General features: G+C 35.9%; 1 protein-coding gene across 5 annotated transcripts in view; it reads left to right on the top strand.

The window, feature by feature from the left end:
• The first annotated feature begins 15,742 nt into the window (after positions 1-15,742).
• Positions 15,743-25,813, top strand: part of LOC126382265 (sodium/hydrogen exchanger 9B2-like) — a 41,879-nt gene continuing 31,808 nt past the window's right edge. Inside the window, exons 1-3 of one of the 5 annotated variants that reach the window (XM_050032087.1) lie at positions 15,743-16,094; positions 17,344-17,407; positions 18,506-18,603. In XM_050032087.1, the coding sequence (XP_049888044.1) occupies positions 16,070-16,094; positions 17,344-17,407; positions 18,506-18,603 (187 nt within the window). In that variant the 5' untranslated portion in view covers positions 15,743-16,069. Of the gene's footprint in view, positions 16,095-17,343; positions 17,412-18,502; positions 18,604-23,240; positions 23,353-25,813 lie in introns of those variants that run through there. The other 4 variants (XM_050032081.1, XM_050032094.1, XM_050032102.1 and 1 more) reach the window with 4 other exon arrangements.

The raw sequence follows: 25,813 nt of genomic DNA, 5'->3' as shown, positions 1-25,813 counted from the left end.
ACTTGAATAATTGGACAAAATATTTTTGTTGCGTTTCCCACATGTTCCAAAGAGACCTCATTATGCCAAGTAGCAGATTTGATTTATCGTCAGAAAGAATAAAATGGCTCTCGTCCTCCTTTTAGCGCTAAAGAGCTTTTTCATCTGAGGACTGCGACACGTAAATGCAGACACGACTTCTTGAATCTTTCCCCCCATAATTGATTTCGTCTTTGAGATATTTCTATACCATTGCCCTCGAGATATTTTCCCCTAAGTATATATTTATTATTTGTGTTTCTCTTATACCTCTATTAATTAATAATTTCCCTCCGTCTGTAATGAAGACTGCCTCGGTTTGATAATATATCACATAAATGGATTTGTGTCATATTTATTCAGTGAAAACCAAAAAATAGGTACCAACTTGTTTTATGTGTGGTTTACTTTTGTAAATATAATAAAAATATGATCAAAAGATTTTATTAGACTAACATCACTATTTATTTGTTCGTGTTTCTTAGAAAAACGCTAACCAAATTTTAGTTCAAATTGGTTCGCATTTCACTCTGATGTACAGAGTACCTACCATTTCTTCGTCTCAAGATAAATCGTGCGACTATGACAAAAGTTCCTTAAGACAATGATAAATGGAAACATTGAATTACCTTGTTATACCTTTGTTGTTAAGTCGGATACCGATAGACGACATCGATTAACAAAGACCTCATTCCACAACCTCACTGAATTAAAGTCTATTTATAAACGTTGCTCCAATATTTAGGCGTTGAATACCTCATCTAGTTTCGAACAATAAAACAATACAAAACAATTTCACTACGTGATACAATATTTGTTGATTCAATTATACTCAGTAGTAAATATGCAACTCTCAAGAACGTAGTCGTACTTCGTTAATATTTTGATTGATCTTGTAAATTTACTGTAAGGATAATGTTTGTAGGTAATTTTTGATATAAATATTTGAAGCTAGTCAGAGTCACGTATTTATTCCGCGGACATCTACGTCTGCGTGAACTTTACGACGCAGATCGCTCGACCGTAAATTGTACTGCCACGAAACGTGGGTCCTGCTGCGGCCATGTTACCAATTATGTACACAGACCCTCTACCATTCTGCTTTATACAACTTTAATACGCAATTCAAATATTCCAACATAACGGTATTCCACGTTCCCTTATTTCAAAGACAAAAGAAATGAACGAACGGTACCTACTACGTAATGAACTCGGAAAAATTGAATTAATTCCAGAGTCCGATTATTGGAAAACTGGAAAGCACCTTGTACATAAGATGCGCCTTTTTGACTTTCAAATGGTGTACCTAAATGTTTGTTAAAACAACTTGAGGCAACTTTTCTACTAAACCTTCTAACGTCTCAAACTTCTAATGGGGCAATTGCACTTCAGCGCTTTTCGCGATTTTGCTCGCCTAAAGTTGGTGACTTCGGTGGAGTAGTTTAAAAATTTACGTAACTAACTTTCATTCATACAATAATCCCTTTTCACTCGAAGTTTCAACCATACTCGGCACACCTTATTGTGATTTGTACTGTATGAGTCGATAGCTTGTTTGGTTCCCCTTTAGACTAAGAAAAACAAATCCCTAAAAAAGAAGATAAAATTGTTTCAATTATAAGTCGTCTCTGAAACTACTTAAATAGAAATTTTCCATTACTTACGTGTAACTTCGGAGTGTAATGTTTACATAAATCCTGCAATATGACAAACGGAATGAACGTACATTTCATTTTGAAGCTCCTATCTATTGTTGCCGTCACTCTCCTGCTAAAATAACAACAGTAGTATGAACATCATAGTGTTTATTTATAATTTAGTTTGCAAAATGACGCGCCTAGATAACAGGTTCATTGTACATACAAAATGAATGACTATGCACACGTTGACTTATTGTGGCAAAATTCAAATTTACTTTTTACTTCTAATTTGCACTGTCCATCCCGCTAAGCTTTTATTAAATTCATTTCCTATACCTAAAGGTTAAGAATAAGTTGGACAGAAAGGGTTACAAATGAGGAAGTGCTAGTAAGAGTAAGGGAAAAGAGACAAATACTGAGAATTATTGAGGACAGAAGAGGCAAGATGATTGGACACCTAATAAGACACGACGAATTCATTAAAAACATCATAGAAGGAAAGCTAGAAGGAAAGAGAGGAAGGGGAAGACCAAGAAGAGCTTACATGGAACAGATTAAAGAAAAGGTTAACGTCGTGTCTTATAGGGAAGTCAAGGAATTGGCCTTTGATAGACTGGAATGGAAAATGCTACACCGACAAGAGCGTGGCTCTTAAATTGATGATGATGACCTAAAGGTTGCTTAGAAGAGATAGAAATAGAAATGTTTTATTGCGACCATTTGTTCGTACAATACCTAACGTTCGTACGAGAATGCTACCTTGACAATAAGGCCGCCTGTTGTACTATCTAACTGATTATAATAAATAGATTTTTGTAATATTTATTTTTAGTGCAATAAAAATATAAGTAATTAATATATAAGTGTTTTTTGTATATTATTTTTTGTAAGTAAATATATTTATTCAGTAAGTAACATAGTTACATTTTGCATAGGTACAATGATAACGTTAACGTTTGCAATACCTAACGTAATCTTACTAGTCCTATAACAGGTATTAGTACGGCATAAAGTCACCTCACGTGAAAGTTCCACACGATGTAGAGGTCCCACTTGTCTACATCTTCCATCATCCAAGTCCTCCCTCCGTTGACTTTCCACCCTACTGGTGGCATTATTACAAATTCTTGTAGACGACAATAATTCGTGGTTTGATGAGATTGTAGAGACCCTGATATAGCAATGAACATTTTTATGCGAATACAAGTAGTTTATTACTTATCCATGACTTGTATTCTTTATTTTTGAGTTCCATAACATTTAAAAATAAAGAATAAATTTAATTGTAAGTACCTTTAAAAACCAGCAGCCTTTAATAGGTTTACATACCTCAACTAAATTAAGCCACGTTCGTCCCTGGCTCTAATTTCCTTGTGTATCGATGTATCCGCAGATTAAATTTGAATATTATTCCGTAGAACCCTTCTGAGTAGAAAGCGAAAATGCCGTGTCTGCGAAGACAAATCCACCTCAATTTATTGATATGTTTGAATCGACGTATCCTCTACCCACATTGGATATTTTACTGCAAAACGCATAACCTCTATAAAACTTAATGGCATTGTTAAAATTACGCTCCTTCAAAGGTAAGTATCTCTAAAAAGAAATCTAGGTACACCAGTGAATGTTGGTATAGCGTAGTAAAACTGTGTTTACGACCCGTGACCACCTCGCTATTGCAGTTACTACAATGTGCTATGGAAACTGGTTCAAATATTTAATTTTGTTGACAATACAAGTAGGTGCCACCTTATACTCGCAGCAACTGCTTCCGTCGACGAACCAAAATCGCATTGGTAAACATTATTAGAACTTTTTCGCCGGTGACAGTCGCCAAACAATTCGTATATGAATATATAGCGGACTCACTTGGCGTCGCTTTGGAAATGAAAGTTCAATGTAAAACGCGACTATGGCGTCTCGGTGAGTTATGGCCCTAATTCTATTATGAACTGGTTTTGCTTAAATACTTTTAGTGATATACATAAGTACGTCGCTTTACCTAAAGCTAAACCGACTTTATTAGTATCCTGTGTTAGGTACATGTACTAAGTACCTAATGGTTTACCAATATTCTCCTTTCTTGTAGGACAAGACAAGAAATTACACACATTAAAAGGTTTTCACATAACTTCTCATTAATATTTTTTAATAGATTGGTGCTGATCTCAGTACACAACATCTAATTTTATTTTAAATTATACCTGTCATTTTGTTGGCTGCTGTAAAGGCAAGGGACGGGTGATCAACAGGCATAAAATTTATGTAACACATGTTAAATTTATGCAGAAGTTTAAAAAACTCTTCCAAAATTTTCAACTTCAACTTTATGGTTGTAAGGCAACCGGTCATCATAGAGAAGACACAAGCATTACTGCCAATGTCTTCCAAAATTTTATATTGGCTAATAACTCGACAGAATTAAGTTGACAGGAAAAGGCAAACGGATTACATATTTTAAAATTAACAGTTGTAAAATAAAATTAGGAGGTGCCTGCATGAATCGGGGCCAGTGACTGTATAAATTAAATAAATAAAATAAAAATAATAAACTGTAGAAACAGTCATTTTATTTTCATGAACACCTCATACGTAGTAGTTAAACTGAGTGAGTACTTACTTTGTTTCAACAGCTAAACTAAATGTAACTGCAAGCAAGCTCGCTGGCTTCCACTCAAATTTCTAAGTTCAAGTCTTGGCTGAATCTGCCTCAATTTACCGCACTGCAGTCTCTTTATTCTAATCTTTAGCCTTAAAACAGTGCAACTTTACATAAATATATTATACAATAATATTTCCTACATATTTTATTAAGTAAGTATATGTAGAAAAATAAGAGAAAATAATAATAATAATATACAATAAATTAAATAAGTGTATCCAGAGGGTGAAGGCGTACAACTGCCAGCTATTCTTGTTACTGGGATGTCTAAGATACAGTCATAACTCCATCTCGTTAACATAACATTGCATCACGCCTGTATCCACTAAGGGGTAGGCAGAGGTGTATAGTACGGTCACGAGTACTAATTTGTATACACTTTGAAACCATGTCACATTAACTTTTATGACAAATTAAACCGTAAGTCTCATTAAATGTCAAATATATGTTAGTGCGACAGAGTCCTAAAGTGGGTACAGTATATTGCTCATGACTGTACACCCACTCTTGGCAGCTATACCTATTTATGTCCCGGGTCAGCATATCCATCTATCTCGTTTGGAAGGGCAGTCTCCATTTGACGATTATTAGCAACAAATTTAAATGCTTCAAGATGTACTATTTGATTCTTTTGCAAGTAATAATAAAATAAATACTATTTCGATCCTTAAACAAATAAAATATAACCAAGATTGTGAAATTACTATAACTAATAAAGACCGCTCTATATCTTTATTATAGTTTTTAAATTAAGAGTGTTATTGTAAATCTTAGTCCTTTTAGCTAGAGTAGCTAATTGGGTAGCCTCTTACAGTAAGTACATACTTACTTAACACTTTGTTTTTAAAACAATAGTTAACTGTCCCAAGTCACAGTGTTACTTTACTGCTGTTTTACGAGCAATTTTTTGTCCATTCCTAGAACTAAAGCTCAGGCGCAATGCCGGTACGGTTTACAGGAGTGCTAGATTTATAACTGCCATTAGTGTTGTGTACTTCTATAGTGCTCCTTGAAAAATATTATCACCGCTACCCCGGCCAAGAACAACGGAAAGCACGTACTAACTTATACATAACTCATGCACGTAAACCTTACCTGTTAAGCAGCCTGGTAGTGGTTATAAGACAACTATACCCAGTTTTGGTATTGGTGACCAAACTTGTACTGCATAGTGATAAGCCCATCGCCTTATAATAAGTTTCATGTTACAATTCTGGTGGACTGAGAGTAAATAAATAGTAGTACTTACATTGTACGTATCATTTAAAAAAAAAAGAAATTAACGTCTAAGGCCCTGTGCCGAGGTTTTTCTTGCAGCTTCTTTTCCCCGGCTATACAGATTGTGAGAAGCTGCAGTAGTTTTAGACGGATGATGAGACGTTCTTTATGTAAAAATTGACGATTCAAAGTGAAACTACGTTACCTACTGAATAAAAATATTTTTGAATTTGAATTCGAATTTGAATAAGGGCGCAAAATAATATTTTTCCCAGAGACGCTATTTTGAATCTAGAGCGAAACGAAGGAAATTGTCTTTATAGACCATGAGTTTGCAACCTGTAAGCCTTTCATAATCCATCATAAGTATAGCCACGCTTTGTTTTCTACAGCATTTTTTTTCTGGTCACGTGTGATTCCGCTCGGTCCTTTTAAATTCCGGCCAAGTCCGTTAATGTCATCTGAAGCAATTCAAAAAAAGGAAAAAATTAAAAAGATAGACACGACTATATTCCCAATTTGGGTAGTCAGAAGTACAGCCTTTACAGAGTAGTTACCCGCCAATGAGAGACTTTCTAAGTTACGTTCGCCAAAAAAATATAGATGGCGTTGTCGAATTTTTTCGGAGAATACGTGACTTACATCGTAGTGTCATGGAGTCAGATCCCGGCGCGAGCTCCAAACCACTGAATTAGACTTTAGTTAGAATTAAAAAAAAGAAAGAAAGGAAAACATGAAACAGTAGGACTAGGGCCCTGTGCTGGGAGGTTTTCTGGCCACGTCTTTCCCTCAGCGTTACAGATTCCGATGTGGTAGTAGTTTTACAGCTAGTTACATAATACGTAATTTAATTTTTGACGTTCAAATAGCGCTGACTATGTAAGCTAATTTTGAAAAATAAATATTATTATTTTTTTATTTCTTTTTAATTCGTGTTTGGATCATTAGACAATTGATATAACGTGGTTTTCAGGATTTGTGCCTGATTAACTGCTATAGGCTCGCCCCCCATTACAAGGGACTCAAACATAGCTAGCGAGGAATGGATGTATGTACACTTTTTCGTACCTTGGGGATAGTATGTTCTGTGTCCAAACCTAAAGTCCGTAAGTCTATTAAAATAGTAATCGACGCTGTAAGTTGACTTGTTACATCTTCTGAAGTAACTAATTAACCGAAGACCCAAGTTTAAAATAGACATAGTCAATTGGCCTAGTAGTAGTATGAATAATAGTACAGGGCATAGTAAAAAATATTACCATTTATCATCAGCGTGTTGTGGAACCGCTGTTGTTCACCCCTCATTCACCCTTCCACTCAGTGTAATCGATCAAGTTACGGTACGATGTTGGTACATTATTTATCACACGGTACTTCTCGCAGTTTTATTTCCTAACTCGTGCTTCTTGTACAAGCTACACAATTTCCACAAAGAAACATCTACCGACATATCAACATTTTTCACGATACATTAATAAGTTTCATAAAACCTACCATAACCCGAATCACCCTTTGCGCCTCCTTACTCACCGTCTCCGAATATTTTATAAACGGAACATTAAAAATACATTAACTACATGTAGCCGAAACATTTCCAACCCTTCCTTAATACTAACTGACTTACCCATTTGAATACTTATTGTTTCCAGACGTCCCATTAAACAGGCAACACAATTTTATACGTTGTTCTGAAACAGAGTTAATTTAATTTAACTCCATTATATTGTTACTAGCTGGTACCCGCGACTTCGTCTGCGTACTTTTAATTTGAATATTAAGGATTATATAAAAGGAACGGTATAGCATGTGATTAAAAGAGAGTAAGTAGGTATATTTAAAAAAAAATAAAAAATATCTGTTTACAGTCGTTATAAAGTACCTATGTATTCCATTCTTATCTTATTTAGCCTATACGATCCCACTGCTGGGCAAAGGCCTCCCCTTGATTTTTCCACTCCTCTCGACTTTGTGCGATCTCCGGCCAATCCTTGCGATAAGCATTGAGGTCGTCACACCATCTTTTACGCGGTCTGCCTCGACTTCTAAGCCCGCCCTGAGGTATCCAGGTGAGGTATGAGGTGTATTCCATTGAGTGGCAGAAATTACCTAGGAATATTTATCGGTCCCTTATGTCCAAGACACTTACAGGGGTCAGCGTCACGTTGTGTACAAAAATATTTTAAAATGACCTAATTTAAAACTTTTTTGTACACAACGTTTGCTATTTTGTTATTATTTGTTAAAATGTAGAAATTGTTTGGACTCGACACTCGCGAGCAGGCCACGTATACACCACGTGCGCTCCCCCACCACAAGACAGCGCCGTTGACTGCCGCCACACTTCGGCGAATGTGCGCGACGACGAACGACGACCGACGGCAGTGGCGGCGATGCAGAGTATTCGTTAAAAGGAACTTTATCTACAAAAGCCAAATTTTTTTAACTTGATACACCCAAAACTACTAAATATCATGTTCCTAGGTTCAGTGGTTAATATTTTGTATACAAAAAGTTTGGCTTCGTAGTTCCCGTTCCGAATCCGTTCCGTTCCGTTCGAATTTCGGAAAATCCGTTTGTTGAAAAACTCTGCACATCCTAAGAGACCTACGTATCAAGTTTCATGGTTTTATCTTCAAAAATGACGAATACCCATACAAACATTCAACCCGTATTTCACCCCCATACTGGTAAAAATTTCAAAATGCTTGAACAAACGATTTTTTGTTTGTTATTTAGTGCCTAAACACAAAATTTAATATTTTTATCTTGAAAAATGACGAACCTTATAAAAAATTTCAACACCTATTTCATCCCCTCAAAGATCGAATTTTCAAAAACGCTTTAACAAATTGTTTTTTTATTTCTTATCAAGTTCCTAAATATAAAGTTTCGTGGTTTTATCCCCAAAAATGACGAACTCCCATACAAACTTTCAACCCTCATTTCACCCCCTCACTGGTCGAAATTTCAGCAACGCTAGAACAAATGTTTAATTATTTTTTATCAAGTGCTTAAATATAAAGTTTCATGGATTTATATTTTAAAATTAAAATATCCCATACAAACTTTCAACCCCTATTTCAATCTCTTCGTCCCTTCTTTTCGCAATAAAAGGTATCCTATTTTCTTTCTCAGGGTCTAAAGATTGTCTGTGCCAAATTTAATCAAAATCGGTTGAGAGGTTTAAGCGGGAAAGCGTAACAGACAGACAGACAGACAGAGTTACTTTCGCATTTATAATATTAGTAAGGATTATTTTCCCTCGTTAAATAGTAAACAAACTAAGTGTAGGTGTTATAATTTCGTTGACGAACTGATTACCTATCCGTTTCTTTGTCTAAAATGAGTATTACCTTATTACTATGATTGATTACTGGGCTTAAAGTTCGTATAAATGTCTATCGAATTACCTCCTCAAGTTTAAAGCGTAGCTAGTCATGTAGTACTATATTAATTATGTGGTGTAAGTAATTAGATTTTATCTGTATGTAATGTAACAGTCAGTTGAATAAAAAAACTTATACAAATCAGATCAATTAATTGGCGTAATGTGATTCTAGAAAGAGTTTTAATGTTAATAGATAGCTAGCTATAGCTATGTGTAGGTTCCTGTAGGAATGAGATATAACTGTTTAATAAAGACAGTTGCATCAAAATTTTATCATAAATTCCCTAAATTATGGCGCCTACCTACCCTCTAAGTTAGAAAAGTGATCAAATACTAACTTGAGGTCACTCAGTTTAAAAAAAAACATCGAAATCATTCCAGTAGCTATGGCGTCATGCGCTTCTTGACACGATCACGAAATCTAGATTTCCGCGGGAATGAGGTATTTTCCCGCCATAAAAAGTAGCCTGTGTCCGTGCCTAAGATCCTATCTTTAAATTAACCAAGTCTTATAAAATTCCGTTCAGACGTTAAGGCGTGAATGAGGCAAACTTTTAAAACAAACAATTAAAAATCACTAACCTAGTTTTCTGTCTACTGCCTACGCCTTAAGTACGATAGCATAAATATTAATAGGCCATATCCTTTTCTAGATTACTATCTATCAGCTAACTAAATTTCATCAAAATCCGTTGAGCCGTTTAGGCATGATAGACAAAACTCCCAGCAAAAACCATAAAAAAATCACTAACTCAATTCAGTTTTCTGCCTACTTCCTACCCCCTAAGTACGATGACGTGATCAATTTGATCGTACAACCGTTTTTAGATAACCAACTATTACCTTACTAAATTTCATTAAAATCCGTTCAGCCGTTTAGACGTGAAAGAGCAAAAGTCCCAACAAAAACGACTACAATTCACTAAATCAATTTAGTTATCTGCCAACTGCCTACCCCCTAAGAACGATGGCGTGATTATTTATAGCCTATGACCATTTCTAGGTTATCATCTATCACCATACCAAATTTCATGAAAATCAGTTGAGCCGTTTAGGCGTGAAAGAGTAACAGACAGACAGACAGACAGACAGACAGACAGACAGACAGACAGAGTTACTTTCGCATTTATAATATTAGTATGGATGAGCTGACTCGGAATTGTAATCTGAAATTACTTCCCGTATTATAGAAACGTTTTCGATACCAATTATTGAGTATAGTTACACAATAGGACAAATACGAAGGAAAATAATTAAAACATTAGCATTAAACGTGATCGGTGCCACGGCGTCAGGTGGGCCTAAGCAAAATGTAAATAGGCCTGATTATTCGCTCTCGACATTCTGTATTCGTTAAGATCAGCGGAAAATAAAATCAGACTCTATTTTCCAAGTAATTTCTGGTCAGGCCAATAGAATAAGTCAAAGCGAGCATTCTTGTACTGGAAGACAAACGAGCCTAACGTTTGACAAAAAATAGCTGGATGTTTGTCAAAACAAGTTAATCTCACAATGATGATGTATTAAACATTGTTGAAAGTAATTGAATATTCGATTGATATCTTAAGATAAATGTTTTGGTATAACTTGTGCCTTAGTTTATTGATATTCGTACTCATTGATAATAACTGTAGCGTGATTGTGTAGAGTCGCGATAGTCGTCGAATCAAATGTAAAGTTTCACTTCATACGCCCCTAAAGGGTTTCATAATCCCTTGACTTTTGTATCGCTTCTATTTAGAGGTCAGCGGGTCTTGGGAGTGATAATCCACGAAATTCGAAATTGTTTAATCGATCGTTTGACCTTTGAACTATTGACCTGGAAAAGTGAATGATTCAATGAGGGACGGGATTCTCTTAAAATGCATTAATGTTTTTGTCATAATTTTAATTATCATAATCCTTTTTGCATAACGTTTTTTAGCATAATAGTACTTTCCCATAATAACATCTAGGAATACTGTTTTGTTAGGTATAACTTATTTTTGGACTAATATTTGTTGGTATAAATTTGATTCGCATATAAATAGGTATCCATAATTCTTTTTTAGAATAACAAATAATGTTTTGTCATAATTTTTACAAGGCATAACATTAGGTTAGGGTGCGGCGGGGGTGGCCCTTGTGCCACCCCTAAGCCGCCAGCATGTTTATCTTACACACGAAAAGTATACCGAATGAAACAACAACACCATGAAACCAAACCAACAGCATGAAATAGTGGCAAAAAATATAAAAAGTCACAATCATGAATCAAATGCAGCCAAGGAAAAAGTCAGAAAGGAAAATTTCAGAAATGTTCAAAGTTGTGCCAAAACTTTTCTTATTCGGAGTATTGTTTTTATGCTTATAATAATTATGCTTATATATCATTATTGCCATTAGTTATTATGCTTATAGTAGTTATGACTTTCAAAATTATGCTTAAAAAGTTATGACAAATTAATACTATGCGAAACTAATAATAGGTCAAGTAACAGTATGCCATGGTAAATTATTACATAAAATTTTATGAGTAAAAATAGAGAACCATGAGGGACTTCCCAGGGTACGTTCCCTAAAAACAATATAGACGGCGTTGTTGAAATTTAACGTGATAATCTAGTGATAATATCTATTTTCTCATTGCTCGGGGGACATAATAATACAAAAATATTATGTAATGGCAGTGGCATATATAAAAATAATTGTTGCTTGATATTTCGATCAGATACGTACAGAATTATGTTGCCACCTATATTTCTTCTCTTTATTTTCATCAGAATAATAATGGGTGGAAGATGTGTTTTGCCTGAGTGTAATAACAAGGTAACAAGGGTCATCATTTATATCCAAAAACAAAGATGAAAGATGCATAAGTCTGTTATCCATGAAATTAGAAGGTTATACGAAGACAAAACTGTATAGCATCGTCTACAGAAAGTCCTTCATTAAGGTTCAATTAAGTATACATTCAAATATATGCACTAACATAAAAAAGGAAAGTTACAAATAGAGACTTAACATACATTGAACATGGCAATCGATTTCTTCCAGGGCGATTTTTGTTAAGGCGAAGAAAAATATGTAAAAGTTTAAGGAAACTAAATACAATAATGCAACGCAAATACAAACAACACGTTATGGTTAAAACTACAATCTAATAATAAAATAAATAAAATCTAGTTTCATGGTTTCCTATTTACACTTCAGATTAGAGACATTACATTAAACACTAATAAATATAGTAAATAACACAATTAAAAACCTACAACGCGATAAATTCAGTGCTTTTCAATTTCAGTGCTTTTTAATCAATTCTACGTGATTACGTACTCGAGCTGTGTTAAAAGATAGTAGAGCTATTTTCATTAAAGGTGAGAGCCTCACTGCTCCCCATTTGTCCGGCCAAGCTGTGGAAACAAACAAATATGATGTGTTCCGATGTTGTAAAGTTAATTAAACCACTGTAGTAACCAGTGGGTGGTTTCCCACAGCTACATAGACTAACCTGGATATTGAAGGTAAACAAACGCGCAGGGAACGGATGCAACTTGTGATCTCTTTATACTATCATCCCACACTTGAACGCATAGTTATGTCTGCATGTATAATGTCTATGCGAGCAAGCTTACGCCATGCCTATGTAAACTTATCCGTCGCATGCATAAGTTGCTGCGACTGAAAGTAAAGAAAAACATAAAATGCTTTCTGCTTATGAATGAACGAATGTAAAACGGCCTCCGTGGACCAGTGGTATGAGCGTTCGGCTCACAATCCGGAGGTCCCGGGCTCAAATCCCGGTGGGGACATATCACGAAAATCACTATCATAATCAATGGTAATCCACCTCACAACTCATACGACAGAAGAAGAAGAATGTATAAACATTTGATCGTAGACACAAACACATAACAGGTAGGTTTATTCCATATTTATTTCTAAATCTAAATTAATGACTATTAAGGTAAACGAATGAAACTCAACAGGAAGGTCGTAGAGAATCAGCCCACTTCAAGTAATTTTGTAAAAAGATCAATAAGTATATCTAAAGAGAAAGTTTGGAACTCGGCAAAATATTGGCAGATTATCGAAGTACATTTTTGAAACCCCGAAATAGTTTGAAGCTTAGCGAGTTGTTGTGGCGCGATATGAAGATATTGGGAATTAAGTAATATGGAGTGGAGCGATGAACCCTTGTGATACCTATCTATATCTATCCTATCTATATTCAAAATCAATATTAAAAAAATACCAACAGGATTTTTTATAAGCAGCCTAAATCAAATCCATCATTATCCTACATACATCTACGTAGTTACATACATTTTTTAAGATTTTCTTTCCATGCCACCTCTGTGATAAATATATTTATTTTAGGTACTTATGTCAAAAATCCCGCGCTTTCTGCACATAAATGGATTTTCTTACAATCCTTAAAACATAACAAATAATACTACGTAAATAACTCTCAGCGGAGGCCCGCCTCTGAGCCGACGTTCGCCCCTATCTGGTCACCCTTAGTCCTGTTGTCTTCAATTTTGTATCGGGTGAGAGCCCTCAGCGCTCCCCATTTGTCCGGCCAAGTAGTTAAAGCGGCAAAATATACCTACGTCACGTCACGTCAAAAAAAAAAAACAATTTTACCATTCTTTGGAGTACTCACACGGCTATTTCCTCTGCGTGGTTTAAAACGTTTGGTGGAGAGTATGCCACACTACTACTTACTTAATAAACGTTTATTATACACAAAAACATAGTTACACGAATATTATCCTTCCGTTTACTTACTGCGATAGATTAATGAAATAAGTAACTAAAATAAAATAAACTACCAATTCATCTACTTGTTCTGTTTTCCAACTTATGTAATAATATCCGTTATAGTTTGGTATTTATAAATATTTGTAAAACTACATAAATAACATCCGACCCGTCATGACCAAAAGCCGATATTGGGCCGATTTGTCACCACAGAACCGTCCTCTAGGGCATGGGTTCGCCTCTAATCTCATTTCAATTTATAATGTCGTGTCCCTACTACATTGTGTAGGTAAAGTCCTTCAGAATAAAGGAATAAACTATTTTCAAAACAAATATCTATCCATAGACGTTCTCGGTCGCCTATGTAAATATTATTCCTGATCTGAACTGTTTGATTTATCAGAATAATCTTAAAGGCGACGTCGAGATGCCACTAGCTCTACGTGTATGAAAATCCTGTGAAACAAATTGAGAACAAATCGTGTCGCCTTTTCTCTCTACCTGGCTTGACAATGCTAAGCGCGTGGAATGATTTATGCGAGTGAAACAATACATTGCCTGTTCCGAATTAACAGTTAAAAAGTAACAAACCCTTCGTGTGACTACAAGAAGAAGTAGATGTAGGTACTAGACCTGTTTAACGTTTACTTTTATAATAAACGGAAACAAACAAAAAATATAAGTATAGCATTTTTGCTGTCATTACCTATTTTACACATACTAGTTATTTTAGATGATATCGAATTTATTTTTGATATGAGAGACGTAATGGAATTACTTTGAACTGAAACTTAAATAAACAGAAACCGTAGTTATTCCGCACACGGTTTCACCGACATCATTATGTACAAGTATCTAGGAATCATCGTATCTCATTTAAATTTTATTAGTTCGTAATTATTTCGTTCGTTGTTGAATAGCAACGCCCGAGGGAAATACATTTTCGTGTTTCTATTACAGTTGCTGTAAAAGCTCCCTTTTATTCCAATTCAGAGTACCTGTGGATTTTAAAGTGGGCTGCCCTCGGCTTGTCTTTCAAAAGTTTACCCCGACGTTCTTTTCATATCTCCGCTTCAATTTCGCAGCGCAATTTATATGCACTTTGTAGCGGTGGGCGCTCAAAAGCACCTCGGCAGAGCGTTTATTCGTGAAGAGTGCTACTGTTAAACGCCGTTTTTTCTGCTGAAGAAGCGTCTTGATGACGGCGTTCATAGTTAATGAGCAGCCAGTATCCGGAGGGTGTTATAGCGCAAATTGCCCGCTCTTTAGAGGCCCGTCGTTTGCCAACTTGGCTGAACCGGTCTGGCGTGAAAGAAGCTTCCGACCGTGCGTTATTGTTTGCCTCCGGAATGACTTCCTTTTTCTGCTGCACCTAGCCAACATGACACTGTGCAAACTTATCTTTTTGTACGGTACAAACAAATCCATCAATGTGAAGTCTCCCCGTTAATAGTTCCCTGCTTTGACGGTAGTTCAAATGTTCTAGCAATATGTTCGTTAACGGAACGGAGATCACAGTCATGTGGACACGATTATTCAAATAGGTATACGCGTGTTTCTTGCATTGAATCCCTAATCTTTGTACTTTGTTTGCATATTTATATCACTGTCACAGTACTAAAAATAAAAACTCAAGTATTGAATTTGTGCCAAGTCGGTTAAACTAACTAGTAGCGAATCTATTTTCTATACAAGGACGTTCTGTTTTGTTTCTGATACCTCAGAACAAGACTATCAACGAGTTGGATAGGCATTTTATAATGTCTCGAACACCTGCGCGAAATAATCAGTGGGAATATTTCGCTTATCGTAGAAATTACATTGTTACCTAACCAAAGTATACCAATGTAGCATTTTGAATCAACCTTTCATAACAAAGTGCAAAGTGTACTGGATCGTTATTTTGAAAAGATTGTTTAGACGTGGTGGAACTGAGGAAGATCTGCTAGCCGGGTGTCCAGCTGGCCGGGTGTCCGGATCCCCAGGTGTCCGGGAGCGCGGCACGCATGCGGCGAGCCGGCAGCGGCCGCCGACGCCGCACTACGGTCGACTCCAAACGTCCGGCGCACACGATCCATGTTGAATAACTCTCACTCATATTTTCAAACTATGTCGATTACACATACGCCTTCTGACGGCGTGTTCGACGCTCAGTGATTAATGTATTTTCTATTATGGCAATTGAACGCATTGCGCATGCGACGAATTTTATTATTAGAAGGACGTTAAACGAGATCACACGGGCCTACGGGAGGCCGCTAAAGACTGTAAAGTGTCTGTTGTGTTTACGTCAAAAGTTTGCGGTTGATTTTTTTACATTCCTCTCTCTCGATGTAGTTGTATAAAATTGTTAAGTTTAAGTGAAATAGCTCATAGTGCCGTGACCCTGACATTGCGAAGATGACGATTAATGGGAATGAACATGGTGAGTGGCCCGATTTGTTTCATTTTGAAGTTTAAGAATTGTGCTAATTATAATTAATGAAAGTATCGGTAATTAGACGGCATTTTTTTGTAAAACAGATACCTATTTTAAAATCCATTTTAAACGTTTAATTAAATGTGTTTCAATATAATGACTAGTTCGTGTTACTTAAACAACCGTAATTTTTAAGTCGTGAAATTATCAAATTTAGTTTAGTTCTTTTTATTTAGTTTAACATCACATTTTGTTTATATCTTACTATCAATAAATAATAGTGTTTCGGTATTAAATGTTTGACGGGCTAATGTCGGTTAATAAGACTCGTCTTATTTATATTCACTTATGTAATGAGATGTTTGAAATTATATTTTTAAATACTATGCCATGTTCATGATTTTGTTACTCTTTTAAAAATATTACCGGCTCATTTAAAGTGACAAAATAAGCTATTAGATAGTTTATCAGTAGTTAATACACATATTTATATTGAGTTACCTCTTACAGGATTGATAGATTTCGATTCATGCCCGATCGTACTTCAGGGGGCAGGATGAGTCCGAGTGCAAGGTCAATTTTAATCGAGTAAAATATTTACGAGTCATTGCAACACTGGCCGAAATTAAAAATAAAAAAAAAGAAAAATGTTTGAAGGCGGGGGATTGTTTTTTATTTTGTCGTACGGGGATTTTGGTTTTAAGTAGCAGTCACGGCTTTTCTCATATAGGCCATGGTCAAGTTACGCTAAATTAGAAACGTCCCGTAACCGTCCCTTGCTGACATTTATACAATATTTTATGTCAGATCAACGTAGCTCAGGGAATAGTATAATTACATGATTATCAAACAACATTCTTAAATAGTTTATCTTCGACTATACGTGGTCTGTGATCGGAGAACATGTTTATAAATCCTGCTTTCACTTTCCAACGGTGATCGTCGGATGCTACCCTGACTCCACTACTCATATTGTAATCATTTCAATAGATACTGTATTGCTTTTATAATTTAAAACTAGTTCTAACTGACATTTTGTGTGGAACCAAACGTCATTAAGTGTGGAAAAAGAATGGCTTTAAAAACATAAGATAGAAAAGAATAAGTAGATAATGTAACAATGTTCAGTCAGAGCTATTGATAACCTAACAAAAACAGCAAAAAGTACAGTTTGCGAAGTACAAAAACTTTCCGTAAGCGCTTTCTCCCCGAAAGGATTAAGATTATTTGTGTTTTGTATTCCTCTGTATTTCAGGTAAAAATGACGTTAATTACAGACGAACCCACGTGACAAGTTTCGAAGTTGGCTCGTCCCAAACGTGAGTAAGTGCTTGTGTATCTAACTTAGAGCTTAACAGGCCTTAAAACATTACAAACAATTCCAAAAGCTATAAGTAAACGCTTTTCAAATAACCATAACGGCCTGTTCATGAAATGAAATTTGCTATTAAATATAAAATATAGAATAATAAATTAACTTACAGTGAGTTTTAACGATTACGACTGTAGGTATATTTCTTTATGAGATCATAACTAACGTCGATTCGTGCATTATAGAATGCATTATTATACTTTAATGGGGTTGTTATGAATTCCAGGTGATGGTCTCTAAATTAATAGCATCGTTTTCAAACATCAGACAACAACAGCAATTCAGGTTCATGAGCTGTTTACACCTGAAACGGACCACTAAAACTGTGGCGTACTTTCGTTTACGTTCACACACAATACCGCCACGTCGTTTGTAGACTATACGACCTTTAAACCACTCGTGGAATTACTAGAGAAGTTTAATGTCAATAGAAGTTGATTGTTTTTGGTCGACACTGCGTGGTTTTGATTTTTATTTACATCTATAGAATTGGAAGCGGTCAGCAAAGTTTAGTAACTTACGAAATAAGACAAATACTCTTTAATTACTTAACTTACTTAATTACACAGGCAACTCTTTAAATTTTAGCTGATAAAGCGTGTAGCTTCAGAGGCGGTTATGCTGTTTAAAAACTATCTCCTTAGCCTTGATATCAACCAGCAACAGAGCATATTAGTAATTGGTCTGTACCTGCAAAACAGGACCTGTACTCAGACGCGAGAACCATAATTAACATAATGGTTACCAACGTATTTTTTGAAGAATTTTGCTAGTTTAATAGGCTTTAACTTTGCACAGTATTTTGGTTTGAACTTTTTATTTACATTTTATTTGTTATTTCAAATAGAATTAGAATGAATCTTAAACGAAAAATTCCTGAGAGTTAAACAATCAATTTAGAATAATAATAGTAAGAACGCGAGACTCTATGTGGACAATTGTACATAAACACTATCTGTTGCTATTACAACGCAGGACGCTGGCCTGTAAACAGGCTGTGGAAATGAAAGGAAAATATATAAATATAATTGTTTGTTTGCAGCAGACCCCACGAGAAACGCGAGAGAGTGTTTCTAAGGAAAGTGTTAGAGGCGGCGCCCACACTCGCCGAGCTAAGACAATACACGGGTGTCTTGTTATGTGGTAAGCACCCTCCACACTTCCTGTAGTGCTTACACTGACCTGTCTCTAACTGTCTTGCTCACATTTAGCACTTTCCGAATGCTACCGTTTCATTACTCTGAAGCTGTTTTAGGCGATTTACACACGCGTTGCATGTATTATTTGCTACACGCGGCACCTGGTGTGAGTTCGTGCGTTCATTACATTATTTTATTATTAAAATCAATCAACGGCCTCAGTAGTCCAGTGGTTAAGCGTTGGGCTCACGATCCGGAGGTCCCGGGTTAGAATCCCAGTGGGGACAATCACAAAAAAACAATATGTAATCCCTAGTTTGGTAAGGACATTGCAGGCTGATCATCTGATTGTCCAAAAGTATGATGGTCCGTGCAACGGAAGGCACGTCAAGCCGTTGGTCCCGGTTACTACGTACTGATGTAACTGAGTAATCGTTACATGAGCCATTTCAGGGGCCTTTGGCAGCTCAATAATAACCCTGACACCAGGGTTGCTGAGATTGGTAATCCACCTCACAACCCACAACCCACACAAGAGAAGAAGATTAATAATAATAAAAGTATGTGTTGTAACTAAAATGTAAAAAATACACTTTGTACCTACCTAAACATTTTTTACCAATCAAATTCCTTTACATGATATCGAGCTGAATTTCACTCTTCAAATAAATACAGCGAATAGTCAACTCCGTTTAGAGCCACCACCACCCATCTTCATTTATTAAATATAATATTCCTCTGGCACCAGTGTTGCCGTGATCGGTAATCCATCTCACAAACCACACGGTAGAAGAAGTTTTAGATATTTAGATTGAAAAAGGTTGAAATAAATGATTAAATTATATATGTACAACACGTGTAAAACCAATGAGACATAGAAGTACATAGACATAGGTTATCTTATTTATTTGAAAGGTACAGACTTATATAATAAACACAAGGTCCACAAAATCATCTTTGTAATAAGCATATTACCTACTAGTAAATAATATTGTGAAACATTGACATTATGAAGAGAATTTGGTAATATATTGGTCTACATTTGCACCCCCTTAATGCGTGTCGTCTACATTTATAGCCGTTTTATGTACGCACATTTCAACTAATAAGTTGGTAATAGCTTACTTACCACTATTAACAAGTTCGTATTGTAGTACTCGTATGAAGTGGCAATCGTAGCTCTTGCTCACGGCCACGTGTAATGCTTATCACGAAGTACTTTTTTTTATTAGGAATAGGTTCAGTGAATGTGGTCAGGCGGAATGACGATGTTCGAGGTTTTTGTAGCTTCCCAGATTATATATGATACATCTTTGTCGACATAAAATATTACTTCGATAAATGTATACAAATCAAAAGCTGATTATACATACTTACAATTAAAGTTATAAGTACTAGCAGCATGCAAGCCTTTTTTGATGTGACTTATTGTAGATTTGCCGCAAATGACATTGACTAATTGGCCGGGTATGCAAGCGAAAAAGTGATCCAGCTATACGGGGTGTTAGTGACACCGTACCGAATATTGAGGGGGATGAGGGGGATAATTCAATTTTCTGTCGGAAAATTTATCAAAAATATTGTGGTATTTAAAATTTTCCGTTCCTTACTTTTGCGACGGAAAATTTCACTATCAACTCAGAATCATGGTCTGAATCATCCCTCAAAGTTCTCGTTACGGTGTCACTAACATCCTATAGGTACACTGTAAAAGTGTATAGAAGTACCCTAATCGCCATCGGTAGCGGTAAATTTGAATTGAAGGAACTGCATCATGGTGACTATATAAGTCAGCGTAGCACAGACGTAGGAGATAGGCAGGGTTGCGTTGACGGGTACACAGCGGCACAGCCACATCTCCACCGGGCGGAAGTTGAACGCGTTCAGAGCATGCTGCATCTCCTCACGCAATAACTGGTCTGAAAACAATGAAATACTCTGTACAATACAAAAAAAAGATCACGAAAAATTATCTATATATTTTCTATTATCTTAATTTTAATGTGCACGCCTATCTGGTCTCTCTTGGTGTTAGTTTATCTCTTTCCCGGCCAGCTGGAAGATATTTCTAATCGAATAAACTGTATATAATCAACTTGTCTTGTGTAGAATAAACTGTTAAATAACTAAATAAAAACATGCATAATCTATACGTTTAGTCATACAGCATAGATACTATTATTAGAAGGGACTCGCAGATTAGATCTTCTTCCAAGGTATCGTTATCCGCAGCTTTATCTGCCGATATTGGCCAGCTGCCGATATAATTTATGTTACAATTCAAAAGTGCTGACAGTTGTTTTTTCATTCAAGATATAAAATGAAGTAAACTTGTCGACTAAAATTACATGGTCAGAGCCCTCGGCAAATCTATCTACGATGAGTACTTAAGTCAAAAAATTCGACTGAAATTGTCGTCAAGGAAACATTTAGCGAGCTCCTTGACGGCGCAATGCCACTCGTGCTATATTTGTCAAACATAAAATTGAAATTCATAAATACTTTTGCATCGAGATATTTTGATTGTGAGGCAATTTTTCATCTTGTCCGCTTCATTCGCTGCAAGCTCCATAAACATAGATGGCACCATGGCTAAAAATGAATTTAGCGCAAGATCCACTGAATAAATCGATGCTTGTGACATGTCGATCTGAAAGTAATTGTCGTCCTTACGAATCGTATTGAAACATTATCAATAAGTAATTATATTTGTTAAAAGTATTTTTTCTAAGTAGGTAGGTATACTTATGAACTAATTACATGAATAGTTTGTCTTATTCTAATCTACCTGGGGATGTTTATTCATTATCCCGTAAGCACATCCCAAAATCTTCAAAAAGCTGAATGTGATCGTAGTTAGCAGCTGCAAGGGAAATTTTATTTTTAATTCAATTTTTCAAAATAAGTAATACAATACTTTGCTTACTACATGTGTGGCTGTACCGGTAGTGATTTTTATACAAAGCGAGACTGCAGAAATTAGTTATCTTACCCAAATTTGAAACTGGAATTCAGCTTCCTGTAAGTTATCCAGAATCTTGTAATATAAACGTACATGTTTTCTAATATTCATGATCGTGACTGCCACACTTTCAGGCTCTCGGTCATTTTTAGAGCCAACTTGTGTGTTAAAAGATTTTCTGAGCAACTTCATCCGATCATACAACAGATCAATGATGATAATTCTGGTAACGACAGTTAATTCATTCGATACTTGTACTACGTTTATCATTATAGATAAGAATAGATTATTAACTTGTTTAAATAATACAAAAAATGAATATATCCATCTCATGACCATAGTATAAAACAAAACAATTTTTCCAGTTCCTGTCAGGAGAGGTTTCTTCTGCCCTAATTCAATGTCAATGAGTTTCATATTGGTTAGATATTTTAGAAAATATCGGTTTTTGTTGCAAACACTTTGTACCGAGTTGAAAACCAACTCTACTGCTGGTATCATGTACACAGTGAATCTTGTTTTGGCGTAAAAGCGCAAACCTATTACGGTCGTAACATACACGAGGCAGTATAGTGTTGATAAGGCATTGATGAATTTCGAGGCACTGATATTGTAACACTGGCCAAGGAAAATGTGAATGTAAATCACAGATTGTAATGACGGATAACGTTCCAAATAATGCTTTATGAGTGTCCATCGACTCATTGTAACTAGTTTTAATGCAGCAGAAATACCACAATCAAAATAAAAAGTAGGCGCACGGTTGATTCAAAGTATTTCAATTATACGTATACTTGGTAGTCTGTGACTGAAGTGCCATTCTAGACTAGCCGCAATACCATTTATAAAGTCAAAGCCACGTCATGTAATAATTCAATGAATCCAATAAAGCTGATGTGTTTTATAGATATGCAACTAAAACAGCTAGTATCGTGATAAAAATACACTCGCTAGAACTATGCTTATTGCATAAAATTATACCTACCTATGACAAATAACTATGAAAATTAAGAGATAAATACTGCTTAAGAGATAAAAACACCTCGTGGAATATATGCCACACGCGATGGAATATATGCTCCATGTCCTACTAGAGAGAAGGCCTGTGCTTAGTAGTGGGATATATTTACACTCTCCTCTATTTCTATCGTCTGGGTTGGAGGTGGAGTACCAGTCCCATCAATCCTGGTGTTAGGTTTACTATTGAGCCACCAAAGGCCCCTGACGGCTCATGTAACGACTACTAACTTACATCAGTAAGTAAGTAGTAACCAGAACCAACGGCTTAACGTACCTTCCGAAGTTCCGATCATCTTACATTCCGACATTCAGGTGTTCAGCCTGTAATATCCTAACCAAACTAGAGATTACAAAGTTATTTTCGTGATGTGTCCCCACCGGGATTTAAATCCGGGACCTCCGGATCGTGAGCCCAACGCTCTAACCACTGAACCACAGACGTCGTTTACACTTATATTTACCCTGTTATGTTATGTTCATGCTATGTACTTTAAGCACAAACAACATACATACATACATAGCCGACAAAATTATTGCCCTTTAGAAAGAGATTTCGTACATTTTACATTCCAATGTTTTGCTCACGCATTTTCCTCCTTCGTTATTGCTTCCAGTTGCACAAAAAGTCTGTCCATCCCTCCCTCTGTCTCTCACTCACAAATAAACTTGAAGTTTTAATAAAATAAGGGCTTTGCGGGATTTCACCCGGGAACTCAAATAATACTGCGATTTGGATGGTAACTTCGTAATGCTGAGGTCGTTTTCAACGTTGTGAGTATGGAATTCGTAGTGATGATTTTTTCCACTATGGTTTTATGTACTATCATGGTTCATACATTAATCTCAATATCTAGACCTAGACATATTGGTGTCTTAGAATTAAGTTTTATAAGTATTTACATTGAAATGCACAATCAAGTTGGGACAGAGCTTCTTTCATAATGTTATCAGTATAATTTCATTCAGTAACCTCATTGATTTATTAGTAGCAAAGTCTTCCATTATACGTACATATAGTTCTGTATGTGTGTTCATTTTGATTTGTTAACATTGTGGAAGTGTGATTTAAATTTAGCCCATACTATGAATACCGTGAATTAGTAACATGATTTTTCATAAATACGAGCATAGTCGATACTCTCTTATTAGCATTAACAGACACAGTGGCTGATATAACATACAAATATGTCGAAGACAAAATAATGTGCTTTTTTTTTAAATATAATATTTTAATCATTTTAAACGAAAATATAATATAAAAGTGGTTATTGTTTACATTTGCTGATGACATTGTTCAAGTCCGTAGTCATGATATAAAGTACAATTAACGTAAATTGCTAGTATATGACGCCCCTCTAGAAGACATTATAGCACTTAACTAATTGAAAATGTCCACGGGAAATTTTGTAGACAACCATTTTTTTTATATACTATACTTACTCATACTGAAGCATTCGTTAGGTACTTATACGGTATTATAAGTACAAGAAAATTTTCCTTTTTCTAGCCACCGCTAAGTGCTATGTTTTTATCTTTGAGATAGCCAATCTATTTTCCTAAAGATATGTGTCACGCACCTAACCTAAATGCACGTACACATAGTCGGTAGAACTAATAGCTAGATATTACATGCAGCGACTTTTGTAAATAAACCCCAGAATGATACATTCACTGTATGCACTGCGTAACTATACGCATAATTCTTTACTTAGTTTACGACAGCCGGAAATGAGAACTACCAAAGTAGGTATACCTTTAGTTTACCTTTTAGTCCTAGACCGCACACGAAACAATAGTTACTCCATTATTCATAATAAAAAGACGTATGTTTACGTTAGCTCTTGTACTCATGCCCATCGACGTGTGTTTGCTACGAACGTGTAGCGTACTCGTATTGTCAACAAAATGAAATATTTGAATGAACTTAACCGTTTCCATAGTACATTGTTGCGCGTCACTGCAGTAGCGAGACGACCACGGCTCGTAAAATCCGTTTTATTACGCTAAACTAACAATCACTGTTCTAGCTAGATTATTTACTTTTTAGAATAAGATATTTTTAACCGTCGTAGGAAAACCTTAGGCTTAAGCTTATTAACCCATCAGGCAACACTGAGTGACGGGTCCACATTTATTCCGCCTGTGCTACAGCGGCGCAGCATGCTGCCGCGCTCAGTCGCATGCTGTCGCGAGCGATAGCACCCTGTCGCAAGTGGTCGCACGCTACCGCGTTCTTTTGGCATTTGATTAAAGCTGACAGTACAACGTGCGACAGCGCGATCTGCCGCGCCGCTTCGACCTCGTCAACTCCGCCTCGTACGCCGTACATTCGCATTGACTCGTTCGAATAAATGACGGTTCTAAGTGACAAAAAATGATAGAAGCAATAGCAAAGTGCGATGCGGTGCGGCCAGATGTAGTCCCTGTTGTCCCTGCTGTCTGTTGTGTGGGTGGCCCTTAGAATGTTCCATATTGATTATCATTTCGATCATAATATTTAATATAAGACGCCATTATAGCATTACGTCTCTCATTCAATGGACGTTTATAGGTAATGTCATATCATATTTATCTCTAAACGCAAATAATCATATTGACCGCAAGATTGTCTTGTTGTTGGTCCAGTGAAATGCGATAGGGATAAGGCGAGTGTATAATAATTATATGTTTCCGTAAATTGGTAGATGGCAAGCAAATCACGATATTAGTGCATACAGTTAGAAGTGGTAATGCCGTACCAATAGTTATTACCACGGTATACATATTAGGCAGGTATTTATTATTGATATCGCTAGCTATCCTAGGTATTTGTTATTATTGTTCTACTGCCGATCTAAACGAACCTATTGTGTTCCTACGTTCACTTGGTTGTATTTGAATCTACCACTTGCGTTTGCATTCGTGAAAATAGCAATATTGACTGAGCCATTTGGTAGTAATCATTTGTCTATTAAGTACTACAAACAAATAATCTGGTCGTCATCTTTGCATCAGTTGTAGTTTACGCCTAGTGCAATGCAAATATACAGGGTGTTAGTGACATCGTAACGAATACTCAGGGGGATGATTCAGGCCATGATTCTGAGTTAATATCAAGTGGAATTTTCCGTCGCAAAATTCATGATTTTTTTTATTTATTTTTTAATTATTTTCAATTCTATACTTTTGCGATGAAAAATTCCACTTGATATTAATTCAGAATAATCAGCTGAATCATCCCCCTCAGTATTCG

This window comes from Pectinophora gossypiella, chromosome 1 (genome assembly GCF_024362695.1).
Source record: "Pectinophora gossypiella chromosome 1, ilPecGoss1.1, whole genome shotgun sequence".
Lineage (NCBI taxonomy): Eukaryota > Metazoa > Arthropoda > Insecta > Lepidoptera > Gelechiidae > Pectinophora > Pectinophora gossypiella.
Note: the sequence above shows the minus strand (reverse complement) of the source record. Positions and strands in the feature narration are given on the sequence as shown.